Here is a 19,263-nt window from a genome sequence, read left to right as displayed (position 1 = left end):
CTAGACTTTTATGAATGAAATAGGAAAAGCCCTTTGGTCGTGGGTGGGGTGCGGTGAATGATTGTTGATGTATCCAAAAACAGTTACCAGGCGGTTATGCTATTCACTAGTGTGCGTGAAACGTTTTGGCACCCGGCCGGAATGGTGCAAATAATTGTAAACAGATCGATTTCGCATGAAAGCAAAATAAACATAAAAGCAGTTTTGTTGATTTTTCCAGTGAAAATGTAACTTAGATTGCATTCTGCAGATATAAATAGTGTCATATTTATGCAATATACAGTAAAATTGGTGATAGTAATATTTGCTGAGCAAATGTTTTTTTCTTCGATAAGAAAGCTGTGCCTCGAATCTTGAAGAATTCGTCCTACAGCAGATGACACTTCCGAACTGAAATTCGGTACGTGAAAGTAGAATCACCATCAGATCAGCATCCCGCCGTGTGTTCTCGGACCTGGATGAATAAGTTTTAATGTCGATGCTGCGAGAGGTTATCGCTTGACGAAATATAATCCGTGTTTGCTTGATAAGAGATTCAGCAATGAGTACAAGACCCGGAGGAGGATTTACTTACGATTTCATTTTCTGTCCAAACCGTCGTCAGTGGCAGCTGAGCAGTTCGAGTTGAGTCAGTGTTTCGTGATTGAAAGTATATCCGCAAGGGACCTGGTGCCATATATCTGCAAGAGGTTCTTGCGAAAAGCCTTAGCAATAACATAGCGAAGTAGGTGTTAGTTTGCGTGAGATATCAGCCGTAAAGTGCAATATTTAAAAGCCCAGTGTCGAACACCATCAACCATGTCGGCGAGTATCGTACGTGCCGGATTGGTGCCTCTCGCTCGCTCTCATGGCGCACCAGCGATCACCTTGCGCCTCCGTCTGGATAAACATCAACAGCATCTAGTGAGCGGCTCCAGCAATGGCACTATCACCACTACTGCGGTCTCCTCAGCGAGACACTTCGGAACGATTTCATCATCCGCGCCATCGCCACTGACGACGCTGCCATCGGCCCTGCAGAATCAACCCTTTGCTTCGACGACGAAACGATCAATCTGTTCCCTGTCCGGTGCCCTGAACGGTGTGAGCCTCCCCAAAGCAACCAAGGTAAGTGGTGGGATAGGGTTCCAAACGTGATTAGTTTGAGTAGTTTGTTCTCGGTGCCTCGGGAGTCGCAGCAGTTTAATTTAGGTATGGAAAACACGTGCAAATCAGCGCTGACCCCTTGCTGATTGATGCTAATTCACTGATAACGACGAAACTATATCGTTGATTCGGTGGACGAGGTAACACAACACGGAGTCAAAACTGAGAATGGAGAAACTTAAATTTGGTTAATCCACTTGAATTAACAGATAATTCAACAATATATAGCGGGCATCTACGCGCAATTGAGTTCAAGGACTGTTGGTACTTTGATCCTTCAGCAGAACAAAAATTGCTTGAAGGTCATGGGCGATTCACTTCGGTAATAGGGGTAACAGAATAACATACTGAGAAGAATATCTACAGTGACTCATGTTCATGTTTGTACTACTATATTATGTTCAAATTGAAAATTGAATAACTTGTTGAATGGTATGTAATACATTGCCCAAGAATATACCGTATATTTTGGCGATAGTTTCAATTAATTTAAAGTTTTTTAGTTTTAATTACATTATTTAAAGTTTAGATTACAGTGTGAATTAGAGGACGTGCCCAAGGGTTGTTGATAGGAACTGTTCCTCTCTCTCTTAGCAATGATTTGAGGCAAAAAAAAATAGTTTGAAACCTTTTAACGTACCTTATTACCAACTAGACCTGTGCGCCGCCGACGCCGACCGAGGTATCGGCGGCGCGCCATAGAGTAATGCGGGGCAAAAGTTCGCACCTAACAGACTTCACAAAATAACTAATAAACGAAAAGAAAACAATATCATTTTTCTTCGTTAAAGGGGTCCCTATCATGTTGCCTTCAAAACGTAGTACTAGATTTTTTCGCGTTACTTTTGTAGTTTTAGCAGAGGCGTCTCGTGACTAGCAGACTGACCTGTTCTACAGATTACTATTTTACTAAATGAAAACACATTAGAGTTATTTTATACTATGCTTGCTGTTTTTTTTGTTTTAGTATTGTGATTTTGAACATAAGCTGATTTTTATCTTCTTGTTTGTTAATAATTTTCTGAAAAATATCTTCCGCATTTTCATCGCAAATAATGATGCGATTCGCATTCAGATGCGCCTTTGAGCGACTTCCGAAGTTTGGTATCTCACATACTTTTAGAAAAATCCATTTTCGGTGGAAGTCATTTTTTAACGTTCTTTACACACCGACGATACTTGTTTTTTACATGTCCAACATGCTCTCTTTTCCGCAAATGTTCGAAATTTCCACCTCCATAAATTGTTTTAGCTCGTATCATGACCTCGAATTTAAAATTTGGAAACCGTTGCCAACGAGCTAGAGCACATTCGGCACCCCCAGCTTCATCCACGCTGGATGTAATGCATAACAAGCGCGCACGACATTGGGTGTGCCAAAATGTGCTCTAGCTGCGCAACTTGTTCTCAGCCTACGTAGAACGATAAACCGAGAATCCACAGTCCAAGCTTTCATTCATTTCTGGTTTTGCTACACACATGTAAACTTTCCACTGAAGAAGCTCTTTGCGTTTAGCTGTGTGCCTCTGGTATCCATCGCTTTTTTCTCTAAAGAGTATAGAGCACTGCATGAAATTCGCGCCTTCTCTTTCACTCTTACAGAAATTTTGTAAACAACAAGGCCAAGAAACGTCAAAATCCCATACAAAATCATAACAATGCAGTGCCCTATAGGGCACTGCATTGTTTTGATTTTGTATGGGATTTTGACGTTTCTTGGCCTTGTTGTTTACAAAATTTCTGTAAAAGTGAAAGATGGAGAGAATTTTATGCAGTGCCCTATACCGAGCAGCATGCTAACAATCATTTATACACATTTGAGAACCTGATCGGTAAGCATAGCTGGCAAAGTACTCATTTAAATACTGTGCAATCAATGTTCCTTATTCATTTTTTTAAAGATATTGTTAAATTATCCTTTAATTTCCAACAACGATACAACATACATTTTTTAGCATTCTAAAACTGTAAATTTTCAACATGATTTTAAAGACTTTAGTCGATTGCGCTTAGCGTGCGTGTACGCGTGAGAAGCAGGCGGGAAGTGAAAAATGGAAAGAAACGTTGACAACGCTGCTGCTGGTTCTAGACGAGTAGGGAACGTATGAGCGACAGAGTAAAGTGAAATGAATTCGAATGAACACTGCCATTCGGAGGCAAAAAAGGGAGAAAACTGTTGGTTTGGGAACAGCATCCATCGTTCGCATGAATCGGGGAACCGGTGGCATGTAGTTTCGAAGAGTCGAGCAAGAGAGAGCTGCGCAAGGCTGGCTCTCGCATGCTCTTGTTATATGGTTTCTGCCGGTGGATGGCTTGGAGTCGTCTTTCGTTCTTTATAAACCGGGAACGATGTTAGCGCCTTGTGTGCAAGTTGTTGTGGGGTATGTGCGGTGGGAGTTTTAAATTTAGTTTATTCTTTTGGTATATCTACTTAAAGATTATTTTGCGAGTTTTATTCTCAGCCTATACCCGTTCCAAGAACAGGTCGAACATGTGGACGAGGCGCCTCTGAGTTTTAGTAATACAATTTTTAATACAAGTACTCCAATGCGAACTTTTGCCCCATAGTGGGGGCAAAAGTTCGCATTATGCGGGGCAAAAGTTCGTACCTTGTACAGGGTAGTTTATTGGTGTGATGTTCATTTATTTCATGTTAATTCATGTTCGTCTTTTCACTCTAGCCATGAAATCTGTTTCCTTCTGTTCTTAGCATTACGGCCCAACTGGAATACGACCTGGTGTTCAGCTTTTGTATAAAATGTGTTTTATTAAGACTTCCACCACTATCAACTAAGAGCTGTCCTTTCCAGCGTTACTGAAAGTTGTCAAAATACATTGTGAGGTAATCATAGAGATACATGTTGCACAAAATACATGAAAAAAAAAACAAATATGCAGCAAAACTATTGAACAACACCGTAATCGAAACTTATCCCCGTCAGTATGGTGATGAGTTATAGCTGTCAATTTACAAACTAAACTATGAAAGACCCCGGTAGAGTAGATGAACATAAGAACTTCAGAAACATACGAAAAGACACGACGAGGATGACGAAGAAAATGTTTAAAAATGTTTTTAGCCATTTTTCATTTCTTGATTTAAATGGGTTAACATAATGTTGGCCTTACAATGGAACTTCTCACAAAACTAAGTTCAAACCCTCTGCCGGAACGATTTCGAGGTGCATACTACACATATTATACATATATAGTAGTTTCTAGACGAAATCTTCATTGCTTCAAAGATTCTGTAATTATATTGATGTACTAGATTCAGAAATCTAGTGCGAACTTTTGCCCCACAGCTACTGCGAACTTTTGCCCCATTGTCGAGGTTTTAACAATGTCCCTTTCTGTAAGAAGCACTAGTAGTTTATTGTTTATTCGAGTGCACCTCTCGAACTACTATGGAATAACGATTCTCCGACGTCAAGAGGTTATGAGATTTTTCTTCTTCTTGTTACTACAAATTCTTATTCCAAAAGGTCCAAAAATTCTATGAAAACACCTCGAAACACATTTTTTTGCATAACTCTGCCAAACCATAACGAAATCAATCCAATTTTTATTGAAGAGTAACTGATCTGATTATGTGTCAAACCCATACAGATTTGTTTGGGTTCTTAGCTTGTGCTCAGAAAAAGACCCACTGCGAACTTTTGCCCCGTGCGAACTTTTGCCCCGCATTACTCTACGCCGCTGTTTGTCACGCCGCCGATTTTCATTTTTGCACGAATAAAATTAAGTTTACATAGTGTTGAGATAAAAAATTCTCGCGATCACTACCATAAGAGTTTGACAGCAATAAGGGAGCGTCCATAAATTACGTCACGCAAAAATCGACCATTTTCAACCCCCCCTCCCCCCTATGTCACACTTTTTGTATGGGTTCTCTGAAATTTTTGTATGGGTCGTCACACTTTGCTGAACCCCCCCTCCCCCCTCAAATCGTGACGTAATTTATGGACGTTCCCTAATTGATTTCTCATCATCGATTTTCTCATCAGTAAATGTAATACGATCATTAGCGAAAGAAAAATTCGATGATTCATATTCGTTTACTTTTGCAGTTATAGATGCTAGTCAAAACCATACTCTAGCACATTCCATGAGATTATCCAAACACGGATCGTATTTTGGAAATAATTCTATTAAGAGAATATCAACAAAAAATTAAATCACTTAAGTTTTTCCCTTATGATTTTAAAATGGAAAACAGTACGTTCTAACAATTTGAAGTCTGGTCTGCCTCCTAGAGATATATACATCAGCGATTCATCTTTGGATTCATCCAGAAGATCCTTCAGGGATTCCCATAGGAGGTCCTTCAGAGATTAGTCTGAGTTCATGGATTCCTTCTCAAGTTCCTTCAGGAATTCATACAGGTGTTTCTGTAGGAACTAGTTGTGGAGTTTCCTCAGAGATTCCTCCAGGGAATCCTTCAGAAATTCTTCTAGAATCCAACATAGGATTTCTCATGACGTTCTGTAGGGATCTTTCAGGGATTATTCCAGGAGTTTCATCAAGGGTTCCTACAGGAATTTCTTCTAGCATTCCTCATAGAATTTCTTCAAGAATCCCTCCTGTAATTCCTTCGGGGTTTCCTCTTGGAATTACTTCGGGATGCCTCATGAAAATTTTTCGGAGACTCTTTCAGGACTTCTATTAAGGATTGCTCCAGAAATTTCTTCGATGAGCTCTCCAGGAGTTCGTTTAGGGATCTCCCTAATAGCTCCAGGAGGATTCAGGGATGCCTCCAAGTGTTCATTAGAATTTTTTCTGAAGTTATTTCAACAGGAGTTCGCTCAGGTATCATCCCAGAAATTCCATCAGAGATTCTTTCAGGATGATTCATTAATACCTCTGCAGACCTATTGAAGCGCCCTGTACCGTCCAGGGGCTGCATTAAACACTACACGGAATGTGATATCTTTCATTTCATTACAGTCCGACAACATCTTTTTAATAAACTATATTGAAGTATCACAAACCATCACTTATCTTATATTACAACGATTCACTTTTTCTTATATCACCTTAACATTTTCTGTATTTCTTCACCGAACTACTAAGTTCAACAATCTAGAGACACTTCTAGCTTCTTCTTGAACCGACTACTAAGTCCTACCTACAGCCTTTATTTGGACAGTATCTAGAGGTGTCCCACATGGGAGCTCAAGACTTATCCGATGTGCTGCCTGCGTTAACGTTGTAACCGAACTCTTCTTCACTAACTGTTCTCTACGAACTGTCTTCACTGACTGCCCCCTGACTGGAGCCAAAGCCTCCGTATTTATAGCCTAAATTTCCTAGCAATACCCGAACTAGCTTGGGCGTGTCTAAAACTCCTACGATCATTCTCGTCTTGCCGAAGATGTCACGATAATTCCTAACAATGCCCGAACCAACTTGGGCGTATCCAAAACCCTACCAAATGAAACTACCAATAAATCCAAACCTGGACCTCTACCTATCCTACTTGTCCACATCGTGATTAACATCCTTCTCTTCTTGAAAACATCACGACTCTTCTATCTTGGGCGTATCCCAAGCCCTACCAAGAATCTTAATGCCAACCAAAAACTTAAATATCCTAACCACGCCTGACTTGGGCGTGTTCGCACAAAACCTACTGAGAATCTTTACACCAAGGCCTACATCTTCTAGCCCCGCCTCACTTCAGCGTATGCAAGGCTTGGGTGTGTGAAAGAATTGAACCCCACCATCAACGTCATCGTCATCCTCCCCATCATCATCATCGTCACCATCATCATCCTCATCGTCTTTGGAATTTGGCACCAAATTCTCCAAAACAAACACCTGCTTTGTTATTGAATTGTACCTTACTTGGGCACAGTGAACCCTAGCCGGGTCCCGGCCGCGGATGTTGGTTGAAATTATACCCCCACATTCTTTTCTTTCAGTTTACTCGAAGTCAAAACAAATCGAGTGCAAAACAAGTCCGGCGCCCTATGCCGCCAATACGGTGTCTCAATTTCAGAACATTCCAGCTAAGGTTCACCTGAGTTCAGAACCATACCCGGCCAATTCGGCGCCTTGATTTCGAAACAAAAATAAACAATCTTTGTTCCAGCGCGATCAATAGGATGTCGCGGTTCCATATCATTCTTTCGGGTTTATTACCCATCGTTGTCCCAAGCGTAATTGAAATTGCATCACACCGACCGGACCTAACGCGTTGCAACACGATCGCACCCGGCCACCACCGGACGATGATGGGTTATAAAAACTAGGTCAATAACGAATGGTGCGATTTTCGTTGCTTCCATTATGCCGCGTGTGAGGTAGGTAGACCCTACGATGAAAATTGAATCTAAAATCCCCCCCGGGCAGCTGTTGGGAATGTGGGGTGAAAATGCATTTTTGTTTCAGTTGAATTGACTTTGAATATCGGAGTGCGTGGGAATATTTAGGTCTATGCACTATCACGAACTCCGTAAAAAGTTTCTTCCGGAATTCCTAAAAGAGGTCTTAAAAAATTAGTCTAGGAGTTCCTGCAGGGATTCTTTCTGAAGTTCCTTTAGAAATTCCTACAGGAGTTCTTACAGACATTAGCCCAGGAGTTCCATCAGAGATTCCTCCAGGGTTTCTTTGCAGATGTTTCTTCAGTAATCTCTCCAGATATTCCTTCAGAAAACTTATAGGAAGATTCAAAGATACTTCCAGAAGAATTCAGGGATTCCTTCAGAAGTTTATTCAGGAATTCCTGCGTAAGAGTTCCTTCTAAAATTCCTTCAATATATCCTTAGGGGATTCTTCGAGAAGTTCCTTTAGGGATTCTTGCAGGAGTTCTCCCAAGGATCGCTCCTGGGGTTCTTTCAGATGCCTTTGGATGCCCCCAGAAGTTACATCAGAGATTTCTCCGGGAGCTCATTCAGGAATTCTTACAGGTGTTCCATCAGGGAACCTTAGAGGAGTTCCTTCAATATTTTCCTTAGGATTATAATCATGCATGTCTCCAAGATATTCTTGTGGGATCTTACATGGAGTTTCTACAAGAATTCCTCCAGGACTTCCTTCCATAATTCCTCCAGGAATTCTTAAGGGAATACTTCCTGCAAATCCTTTTGCTTACCCGGAAAGATTCTCTTTGGAAGATTCCGCTGAAAATCCTTCGAGTATTCCGCCTTTTGGATTCATTCTCATTTATTTAGTTAACATCAAATTCATGATAATACTGAATCAACAATTTTCCGCCATAATACTCGATTTGCAGCTGCAACTCTCCAACGTCGGTCACGCCCAACGCTCGCCAGATCACGCTCCTCCTGGTCCGCCCATCGTTCTCTCTGCACTCCACGCCTTCTTGTACCAACCGGATGATTAGTAAACACCAACTTTGCAGGGTTATTGTCCGACATTCTTGCAATATGCCCTGCCCAACGTTTCCGTCCAGCTTTAGCCACTTTTTGGATGTTGGGTTCACCGTAGAGTGCAGCGAGCTCGTGGTTCATCCTTCTCCGCCACACATCGTTCTCCTGCACGCCGCCAAAGATCGTGCTTGAAGGTCCTCCTCGAGCATTGTCCATGTCTCGTGTCCGTAGAGAACCACCGGTCTTATTAGCGTCTTGTACATGGTACATTTGGTGCGGGGGTGAATCTTTTTTGACCGCAGTTTCTTCTGGAGCCAATAGTAGGCACGACTTCCACTGATGATGCGCCTTCGTATTTCACGACTCATGTTATTAATGTCAGCCGTTAGCAACGAATCGAGATAGATGAATTCTTCTACCCCCTCGAAAGTATCCCCGCCCCGTCTATCGTAACATTGCTGCCAAGGCTTGTCCTGTCTCGCTCTGTCCCACCTACACCAGCATGTACTTTATCTTAGCCGCATTCACCACCAGTCCGACCTTTGCTGCTTCACGTTTCAGGCGAGTGTACAGTTCTGCCACCGTTCCAAATGTTCTAGCGATAATATCCATGTCATCCGCAAAACAGACAAATTGGCCGGATTTCGTGAAGATCGTACCCCGGCTGATAAGCCCGGCTCGTCGCATAACACCTTCCAGGGCGGTGTTGAATAGTAGGCAGGAAAGTCCATCACCTTGTCGTAGTCCCCGTCGAGATTCGAACGAACTGGATAGTTTACCCGATATCCTTACACTGTTCTGCACACCGTCCATCGTTGCTCTTATCAGTCTGGTAAGCTTCCCGGAAAAGCTGTTCTCGTCCATGATTTTCCATAACTCTGTGCGGTCGATACTGTCGTATGCCGCTTCGAAGTCGATGAACAGGTGATGCGTTGGGACCTGGTATTCACGGCATTTTTGGAGGATTTTCCGTACGGTGAAGATCTGGTCCGTTGTCGACCGGCCGTCGATGAAGCCGGCTTCATAACTTCTCACGAACTCATTTGTTTTAGGTGACAGACGACGGAAGATGATCTGGGATAGCACTTTGTAGGCAGCATTCAAAATGGTGATCGCTCTGAAGTACTCACATTCCAAATGGTAGCCTTTCTTGTGAATGGGGAAGATCACCTTCCTTTCACTCCTCCGGTAGCTGTTCGGTTTCCCAGATCCTGGCTGATGCAGACAGGTGGCCAACTTTTCTGGGCCCATCTTGATTAGTTCAGCTGCGATACTATCCTTACCAGCTGCTTTGTTGGTTTTGAGTTGGTGAACGGCATACTCAACTTCCCTCAACGTGGGAGTTGGTTCATTTCCGTCCTCTGCTGCATTGGCGTAGTCGGAGGGCCGTTGTCGTCATCTCCCGTGCCTACGATCTCTACGCCATTCATGCGCTCATCGGAGTGTTGTTTCCACCTTTCGATCACCTCACGTCTGTCCGTCAAGAGGCCTCCGTCCTTATCCCTGCATATTTCGGCTCGCAACACGAACCCGTTGTGGGATGCGTTGAGCTTCTCGTAGAACTTCCTCGCACTCCGCTGCTTCTGGGCGGCGCTTTTTCCCCCGAAAGAGACGGGTCTACTGTCTGCGTTTCTGTTTGTAACGTTCCACGTTCTGCCGAGTTTCGTGCTGCAGCATTACCGCATTCTTCTCCTTCAAAATCGCTCTACACTCCTCGTCGAACCATTCGTTTCGTCGACTCCTTTCCACATACCCGATGGTGCTCTCGGCTGCGTCATTGATGGCTGCTTTTACTGATCTCCAGCAGTGCCGCGGCATGCCGTGTCGGTCGCCGGTACCGTACATTGTTAACGATTGCATACATTTTCTAGTATTATCATAAACAGAAAGAACCAACATTCAATTTGATAATTTTGCTACTTTTGCAGTGTGTTTATTGCATTTCAATGGAAATTGTCAAATTTCATGGCCAACACTTTTTCTAACCAGGAAAATAGTCAGCCTGAACCGTGCTCGTTCATTGTTACATTTAATACTAATGAAATTTGCTAATTTTCAAGGCCAGCACTTTCTCCAGCCCGAACTGGTGAAAACATGTTTTGTTCACAAATGAATTGCAAAACAAGCCTCTTTTGAATCGTATTTATTCAATCCTTTGACGCAGACTCGCATAACAACAGCGATAGGCGAAGATCAACGCTTGGCTACTATTCCCGATGTAGGTAGTAATACCGTGTAGTATTCCGTGTTATTGTAAAAGAAAACAAACATTACTATAACATTGAAGCCCTTTCGCCTTGGTATGCTGATAAGAAATCAACTACACTCTGAGTTTTCCACTGCAAGCCCTTCCAACTGCATGTTACTAGTTATAGCAACAAGTAACAATAAATGTGTCTTGGAAATTATTTAAAAAAAACTGTCTACTTGTATTACTTTTGGAGCTCATTGCCTTATCATATCGACCCCAAACGTAGCAGCATTCTACATTCATCATTGATATTTTCCGACATCCGACGTGGCGTAGTAAAAATAGAAAAATATTATATTTTACTGTTGAAAGTGATCAATAACGTTGACGCGACGAAAGGCCTGTCTGTGGTGTCCTGTGCTAGGCTGCTATCACCATCATTCGTCGGGCGGTCGTCGTCACGCGAATGCAACAAACACATCGCCAGACAGGGGGCCCTGGATCGCGATAGTAACCATACTAAGCTCGGACTCCCATCGCCGAAGCACGTTTAATCTGCTACGAACTACTGACGAGAAAGGTTCAGTTAGAAAACTTTGTTCCCTATAGTGAAGTGAATTCCAGTGAAATAAGTTATAGCCATACTAAGCCGTTAAGATGCCTCAGTGTAACCATAAGAAAGTAATTGCAATAGTTTTCTATTTTTACTCGACGAATCAGCAAAATTTCACTAAAGCTTTCATTAGTGTTACTCGAAATAATTGATTTTCAGCAACATTTCTCGGATACTTTTTCAAAACGACGTATCAACATAGGATTTGCGTATATTATACGTCGTTTTGAAAAAGTATCCGAGATTTCTTGAATTGTTCAAAAATGTTTGCTGATCATTACCCCGGCTAAAATGTTCTTGAATGTCCCCTTTCTGTGTGTATCGGCAGATGTCCGGCAATGCCAAGCTGCTGCACGAGAACCTCTGGGAGTCCGATCCGGAGCTGATGGATCTGATCCGGAAGGAGAAGAAACGCCAGGTGCACGGGCTGGAGATGATCGCCAGTGAGAACTTCACCTCGCTCTCGGTGCTGCAGTGTTTGGGATCCTGTCTGCACAACAAGTACTCCGAGGGACTGCCCGGACAGAGGTAAGTTTGAAGAAGTCCTTACTTTTCTACGAGGTGTGCTTTCATAATATGTACCAAGTTTCGAGCAATAATAATGAACAAATTTCACTTTAACGACGTTTTAAGTTAAAGTTTGCATAGAATCTACTGCTTACTATCGCACTAAACTGCAGATAAGACTGTAGGTATATTCCAAGAACCATTGTTGTAATGATGCTCATTAAATGACTCTAAATTTTAGAGTCTAAAAGGTAAACAGTAATAGTTTTCCACCTTGGATCAGTACTAAACTGTCCTGAATTGTTAAATAATCTGTTTGTAAAGTGGCTAATGCCAAGATGGTCTCGATGATAGTTTCTGACAATATGAAGTCCACCTGGAATTAGGCACGTTGGGGAACATTCAATTTATTAAAAACAAGAAACACATTGTGAATTACTGACAGAATATTTGTGTAAGCTTCCTTGTGAAAATTCGAACAGATTTTCTGCAAAATTGAATCTGAAAAAAAAAACATTGAGGCAATACCAGAAGACTTTATTCTGCTGAATTTCAACCTGTTCTGTGACTTAGTTGGCAAAATCGCCGGACTAGCGAATAGGGAGTCGTGGGTTCGGATCTCACCAGACAGTTTTTTTTGTCGCAAGTGTATCTCTCCATTTGTCAACTGATCAACACATTGTGTTGTCTAATTTCAAGTTTTTCAGTCAGACATACCAGCAAATCCGGTATATGCCAAAAGACAATGTAGACATGGCTTTAATGAGATTTGTCGAAAAATGAGTTTCCTAATTTCATAGGGAGCTGTCTGAAATAAATCTAGAGGAATCGTTGCAAAACTCTTGGCTAGACTACAATGAAGTGCCTACCCGTTCGTGAACGTCGACGACTACGACGCTGGTCGGCTTGCGGCTAGGGGCAAGACACTGTGAACACTGCGACACTCTGAGCAATCCTGAGTATACTCTTTTCATTCGAATCCATTCAGAAACGTCTCTACGAAGCGGGAAATCGGGCAAGACTGATATCAGCCAACACTTCGGGAAAACCAGAGTGATCCAGAGGAATTCTGAGCAATAGATCGATAAGAGAGTTACTCTTGCTGTATCTGTCTTGTCCCTAGGTTTGCGCGTGGTCACCACCAAAAGTGATAAGGCAGCCACTGTTTGATATTCTCGGTTTGATAAATCGGTGATCTCCAACACAATCCGTGTCCACGAAAACATTGAATTCAGCAATGTTGCAACCCAACGTCAGCCGGAAATGCATCGTTGCTAGAAGGTAACGCATTGTTCGCTTTACTTTCAATCCAGTATCTAGAGCGCTGGCTTCCCGTCCAAGTAACAACACGCTGATCACTACATCTGGCCTTGTGTTGATCGCTTTGTAGAGCAAACCACCAACCACAGCTACAGAACAATACCTAAGTTGATTGGTAGTTTTGATGGAATCTTGGCGGATTCGAGAGCTAGCGGTTTGTGTCAGAGGCAGAGGCCGACCCCCCCCCCCCCCCCCCGAACCACTGCACGAAGCCTTGGAAGAAGGTGACGCCAAGGCCCAGGCTACGATCGCTTTTCTTGTGGACGATTGAAAACACCCCTTGATCCGTGACAGCAAGACGGCCAAAGCTACTTTGGATGCGATCAAGATGCTTGATACTTGATGGGCTACAACTCGTAGCGATGAGTCTACGCCGAATGAAGTAGCCTCCACTGGCCTCGGTCCTGGGCCAATCGCTTCCAGTCGCCCTGAACGTTTAGTCCTTAGGTCCTCTTCAACTGCAAAAAACCAACGTGTGCGCGGCCTTCCACGAAGCCGACGACCTCTTCCTGGTTCTCTGCTGAATATAATTTTAGCTTGTCGTTCCTCCGGCATACGAGCTACGTGTCCAGCCCACCGCAGCCTGCCGTGTTGTATTCGCTTCACTATATCCATCTCTTTATATACCTGGTACAATTAATAGTTCATGCGACGCCGCCAGATGCCGTCCTCCAGTTTACCGCCGAGTATTGTTCGCAGCACTTTACGTTTGAAGACTTCAAAGGCTCTCCGATCAACTTCTTTCAACGTCCACGTTTCATGACCGTATAAACTTTTCCCCACCTAGCACTACTTCGTCACCACTACCACGGCCGGACCGACGTTGAACATCAGCAATCATGTACTCAGTCTTTGTGGTGTTAATCGTAAGTCGAATCCTCGCAGTCTTCCTCTTAAAAGGTACGAACGCCTCTTCCACGGCCCGACGGTCGATTCCGATGATGTCGATATCGTCCACGAAGCCCAGAAGCACATGCGACTTCGTGGCAATGGTTCCCTGCCCCAATTGGCACAACAGTCCCATGTGAATAGGAAACCAAGCAAACATGGGACTGTTATGCGAATAGGGGCAGTTCCGCTCCTGTGCATACCAGCTCTCCTTATCGCTCCTTCCAGTGCTATGTTGAACAGTAAGTTCGAAACAGCATCGCCCTGCTTCAGTCCGTCAAAGGTTACGAACGATGACGAAATTTCATCCGCAACCCGTACACTTGATTTCGATCCGTCAAGCGTCACACGAATCAGTCTAATCAGCTTCGCCGGAAATCCATGTTCGATCATAATCTGCTATAACTCGTTCCTCTTCACTGAATCGTACGCCGCCTTCAAATTAATAAACAGATGATGGGTCTGCAGTTAGCCTAGTGGTTAAGGCTTTGGATCCGGAGACTCCCTGGGCATAGCGTATCATTGTACTTGCCACACAATGTACAAATTCATGCAATGGCAGGCAAAGAAAACCCTTCGAATTAATAATAACTGTGGAAGTGCTCAAAAGAACACTAAGTTGAAGGCCAAGTTCCAATGCGAACGTCGAGCTATAAAGAAGAAGAAGAAGAAGAAGAAGAAGAAGATGATGATGAAGATGGGTCTGCAAGTTGTACTCCGGAAATTTATCGAGAATTTGCCGCAGGGTGAACATCTGATCCGTCGTTGCTCGGCCCTTACGAAAACCCGCCTGATATTCGCCGACGAAGGACTCCTCAATCGGCCTCAGCCTGTTAAACAGAATCCCGGACAAAATGTTGTACGCTGAATTGAGAAGTGTTATTTCTCTGTAATTCGCGCACTCCAGTCGATGCCCCTTTTTGTATAGAGGGCAAATGAGACCATTCAATCAACTAGCAGGCAGTTCTTCCTCTTCCCATATCATCAATATAATACGATGTAATAGTTGATACAGCTGCTCACTACCGTGCTTGAGACAGAAGCTCGATCGGGAGTTCGTCCTTCCCAGCAGCCTTATTGTTCTTCAGCCCTCTAATGGCTATATTGACCTCGTCTAGCGTTGGAGGTTCCACAGCTTGTCCGTCGTCGTCGATTCGAATTCTGTCTGTCGCTCTTACATTCCCACCGTTCAACAACTCCTCGAAGTGCTTTCTCCACCTGGCAGCCTCCATTGTCTTGTCTGTCAGCATGTTTCCTTCACGGTCGTTGTACATGACAGGAGAAGGCGCTGTTTTTATCCGCACACCATTTACAGTTTCGTAAAACCTCCGCATATCATTCTGCTGCATACTTTCTTGCGACTGAGCAATCATATTTTCCTTCTTTGCCGGGTCGGTTTCCAAGAGTATCGTTCGCATTTTCTTCTATTATCTTCATTTTTCGTGGTGGTGTAAGCAGTGGCGTCGCGTAACCTCACTTTTTGCACCGACCCTAAAACTTGTAATTGCAGGGGATTTATGAACAAAATCGAAATAGAAATGAGTGAAAGCAGCTCGTCATTTTCTAATTATTAAAGCAAATTTGTTAAAAAAATTCAATAATTCGGCACCAACATTTCAAAAGGGCGTAACTGCATTTTGAAACAAACCACTCTTTCACATCTGTGGGTCATATTTTAAGTTTCCCACGAAATTCACAAACATTACTAGACAGAGAAATTGCTCTTCTTTCCTATACTGGCAGTGATTTGCATGGCGGCATTGAAATACGATCCACAGATGTGAAAGAGGGGTTTGTTTCAAAATGCAGTTACGCCCTTTTGAAATGTTGGTGCCGAATTCATACTTGGTGCACAGGTAAAAAGTGAGGTTACGCGACGCCACTGGGTGTAAGGCTTCGACAGGCTACCTTACCGGGGTCGCGCTGCCTACATCGCGTTGGTGAGACTGCCACCTTAGGTATAGCCAGTGAATCAAAATTCGCCCATCGCGCAACAATAACGACAATGTCGCAACCTGAAATTGTTGCGACATTCTACCCTATGCGACATAGGTTTGTCCCAACTTGAACAGAATAGGATAAAGATCATGCAGCACGAGTTTAGAGATTTTTAAGCGTTGCATTGTGATTTACGAGCGGTAACTTCGAGTCGGTAAACACTGCAACGCTGCTGAAGATGTGTCATCAAAAAGTTTCGATTTTGGGTCGGTCATAATGGATTGCTCACAAGTTTAATATTGTGGATTTACCGGCTACTTGTATTCTACCGGTCGCTTCGGTATGGCATCCAAAGTAGCCGTTTTATAAAAAGAGTAACTTAAAAATGTTTTTAAACATTTTTATTGTATGCGCTATTCCTCGTTGCCACGAGCTATTCAGCGAAATTCATTTTTTGACAATCAAGTTGATTTTTATATGAAAACGGCTACTTTGTAACGGCTACTCAAGTAACCGGTAGAATACAAGTAGCCGGTAAATCCACAATAGTACGCAACAAATTCAGCTTCCGTTTTGTCTGCAACAAACATATTCGAGATCATGTCATTATCTGTTACCAGTTGGGATAAAGAGTAATCGCTGCTCCTCCTTTGTTGCTTGTTTTGTGCCTCTTTTGTCTGACAATTCTCTTCACTGGGTATAGCTGAAGCGAAACAGCGTTTCATATTCAGCCGCTGGATGCCAGAACAGACGCTGTTTGAGCCGCACCTCCTTGGTGAACAGACGCTCGGGTCGTACCTCCTCAACCTAGCTTAAGTCAGAAGGACAACATTGCCCAGGCTGCACTACCAGCTAAGTACACAACTCTTAGTTGACGGTCTTTGTCATCGCTTGACCCGTGGAAGCATGAGGTAGGAAATTGTGAGCACCAGAGCTATGTTGGACGCTCTCCTTTTCGACTCACCGTTTTGCAGCCTTGAATTGTTGAGCTTCGTGAAATTCTTCAGATCCATCCAATCGCAAGAGGCTTCAAAAAAGAGATAAGAGGCTTGAGAAAAAACCGGCATGGTGCTGAAGGCTCATAACCTGTTAGCAAGAACATATTTACAGGTTGCTACGATCAGCCGATTTATAATTGAATATCAACTGATTGCTTCGATTGAGCTGTTTCGGTCTCTAAGTTCTGTGAAAGAATATCCTGATTTTAGTCATTAAAAACTCTGCAGTATTAGTAATCATTCCCAGGAAACAATGTCTGTCCCCCGAAAAGCTGCTCGGTAGCTTAAAACAAAAATGCACATAAAATTGACATTCTTATCAATGCAATGCACGGTCATTCTAGTAGTACAATCGCAAACCTTGGATGCATCGCTATGCAACCTAGCGTGTATTTGTATATTTACTCGCACAGTTGCCCCCGGATGGCCCTTGCACCAGACACATCATACCTTAGGAACCCACAGACAAACATTCTCTGCTTATCTGCAATAAGCTCTCCGGGGGGTAAAAACAAATTCACTAACGCGTGTTTCAGATTGGCAGATCGTACTACATTCGTTGTTAGGCCATGCTTATCATCATACACCCGAAGTCATCACCTCATCCATAAAGCGAATGAACTCATCAACACACCTCTCTCCCCCTGGTACAGATACTACGGCGGCAACGAGTTCATCGACGAGATCGAACTGCTGGCCCAGAAACGTGCCCTCGAAGCGTACCGCCTGAACCCGGAAGAATGGGGCTGCAACGTGCAGCCGTACTCCGGTTCCCCGGCCAACTTCGCAGTCTACACCGGCCTCATCGAACCGCACGGTCGCATCATGGGACTGGACCTGCCGGACGGAGGCCACTTGACGCACGGATTCATGACCGCCACCAAGAAGATCTCCGCCACGTCGATCTTCTTCGAGAGCATGCCCTACAAGGTCGACCCGGTGACGGGCCTGATCGACTACGACAAGCTGGAAGAGAGCGCCAAGAACTTCAAGCCAAAGATCATCATTGCCGGAATCTCGTGCTACTCGCGGTGCTTGGATTACAAGCGCTTCCGCCAGATTGCCGATGCCAACGGTGCGTACCTGTTTGCAGATATGGCCCACATCTCCGGACTGGTAGCCGCCGGAGTCATCCCGTCGCCGTTCGAGTTTGCCGATGTGGTAAGTTTGGAGGATATCCTACAGATCTGTTTGTAAGTAACTAAATTTCAACCTTTAATGTACCCTAGGTCAGCACAACAACGCACAAATCGCTCCGGGGTCCCCGTGCCGGTGTGATCTTCTTCCGCAAGGGAGTCCGCAGCGTGAAGCCCAACGGCGATAAGGTGATGTACGATCTGGAGGCCAAGATCAACCAGGCCGTGTTCCCGGGAATTCAGGGTGGTCCACATAACCACGCCATTGCCGGAATTGCCACCTGTATGCTACAAGCCCGGACACCCGAGTTCAAAGACTACCAGGTACAGATCATCCGAAACGCCCAGGCCCTGTGCAAGGGATTACTCGAACGAGGCTACTCCATCTCTACGGGTGGAACCGATGTCCATCTGGTGTTGGTGGATCTTCGTCCGGCTGGTATCACCGGAGCCCGTGCCGAGTACGTCCTGGAGGAAATCTCCATCGCCTGCAACAAGAACACCGTTCCCGGAGACAAGAGTGCCCTGAACCCGTCCGGTATCCGGTTGGGTACGCCGGCTTTGACGACACGAGGCTTGGTGGAGTCCGACATGGCCAGCGTGGTGGACTTTATCGATCGGGGACTGAAGCTGTCGAAGGAGATCACGGCCGTTTCGGGACCGAAACTGGTGGACTTCAAGCGAGTGCTGCACGAGGATAAGACCCTAAACGCCAAGGTGCAAGCCCTGAAGGAGGAAGTGCAGGCGTACAGCGCGAAATTCCCAATGCCAGGCTATGAGGAGTTCTAGGTAGTTGTGAGGTTTTGAGATCTGTTTAGACTGTAAGCGCTGCTATGACAAAAATAACTTCTGAATATATTCATCTCTACAAATTATCGGCATACGGAAGGTGCTACTATATGTCTACATTAGACCGGCCCACATTTGTATGAAACGAAAAAAAAGTTCTCAAAATTCACGGGGCACCCTCTAGAATCGTGCCTTTGGATGAGAAGAACAATCTGTGAAAGATTCAGCTCAATCGGTTGAAAAATGAGCTGGCGCAAATGAGTTGAAGGTTTGTATGGGATGTTCAGTCCAAATATATGGGAAATTGGATGACCTCCAGTCTCCCATACTGCACGCCGGTTTGGCGAGTTCGATTTGACTCAGAATTGAAAGAATGGCAGTTGATATCCTAATGAACAACTTT

The 19,263-nt window shown here is 44.1% G+C and overlaps 2 protein-coding genes across 3 annotated transcripts in view; one reads left to right on the top strand and one right to left on the bottom strand.

Moving 5' to 3' along the window:
• Positions 1–19,263, bottom strand: part of LOC109398420 (transcription factor grauzone) — a 166,651-nt gene that overhangs the window by 107,404 nt on the left and 39,984 nt on the right. The gene's annotated exons all lie outside the window — the stretch shown is intronic.
• On the top strand, positions 283–18,980 carry LOC109409418 (serine hydroxymethyltransferase). Of its 2 annotated transcripts, none has more exons than XM_019682860.3 (4): positions 283–1,107; positions 11,613–11,812; positions 17,589–18,096; positions 18,165–18,980. In XM_019682860.3, exons 1-4 carry the CDS (start codon positions 799–801, stop codon positions 18,858–18,860), a joined length of 1,713 nt encoding a protein of 570 aa, XP_019538405.3. In that variant the 5' UTR covers positions 283–798; the 3' UTR covers positions 18,861–18,980. The 2 variants fall into 2 exon arrangements, with proteins under 2 accessions (XP_019538405.3, XP_062701090.1); XM_062845106.1 differs by lacking the exon at positions 283–1,107 and adding an exon at positions 11,196–11,352.

The sequence above is a fragment of the Aedes albopictus genome, chromosome 1 (assembly GCF_035046485.1).
Source record: "Aedes albopictus strain Foshan chromosome 1, AalbF5, whole genome shotgun sequence".
Classification (NCBI taxonomy): domain Eukaryota; kingdom Metazoa; phylum Arthropoda; class Insecta; order Diptera; family Culicidae; genus Aedes; species Aedes albopictus.
The sequence above is the reverse complement of the archived record's forward strand: the minus strand, read 5'-3'. Positions and strand labels throughout refer to the sequence as shown.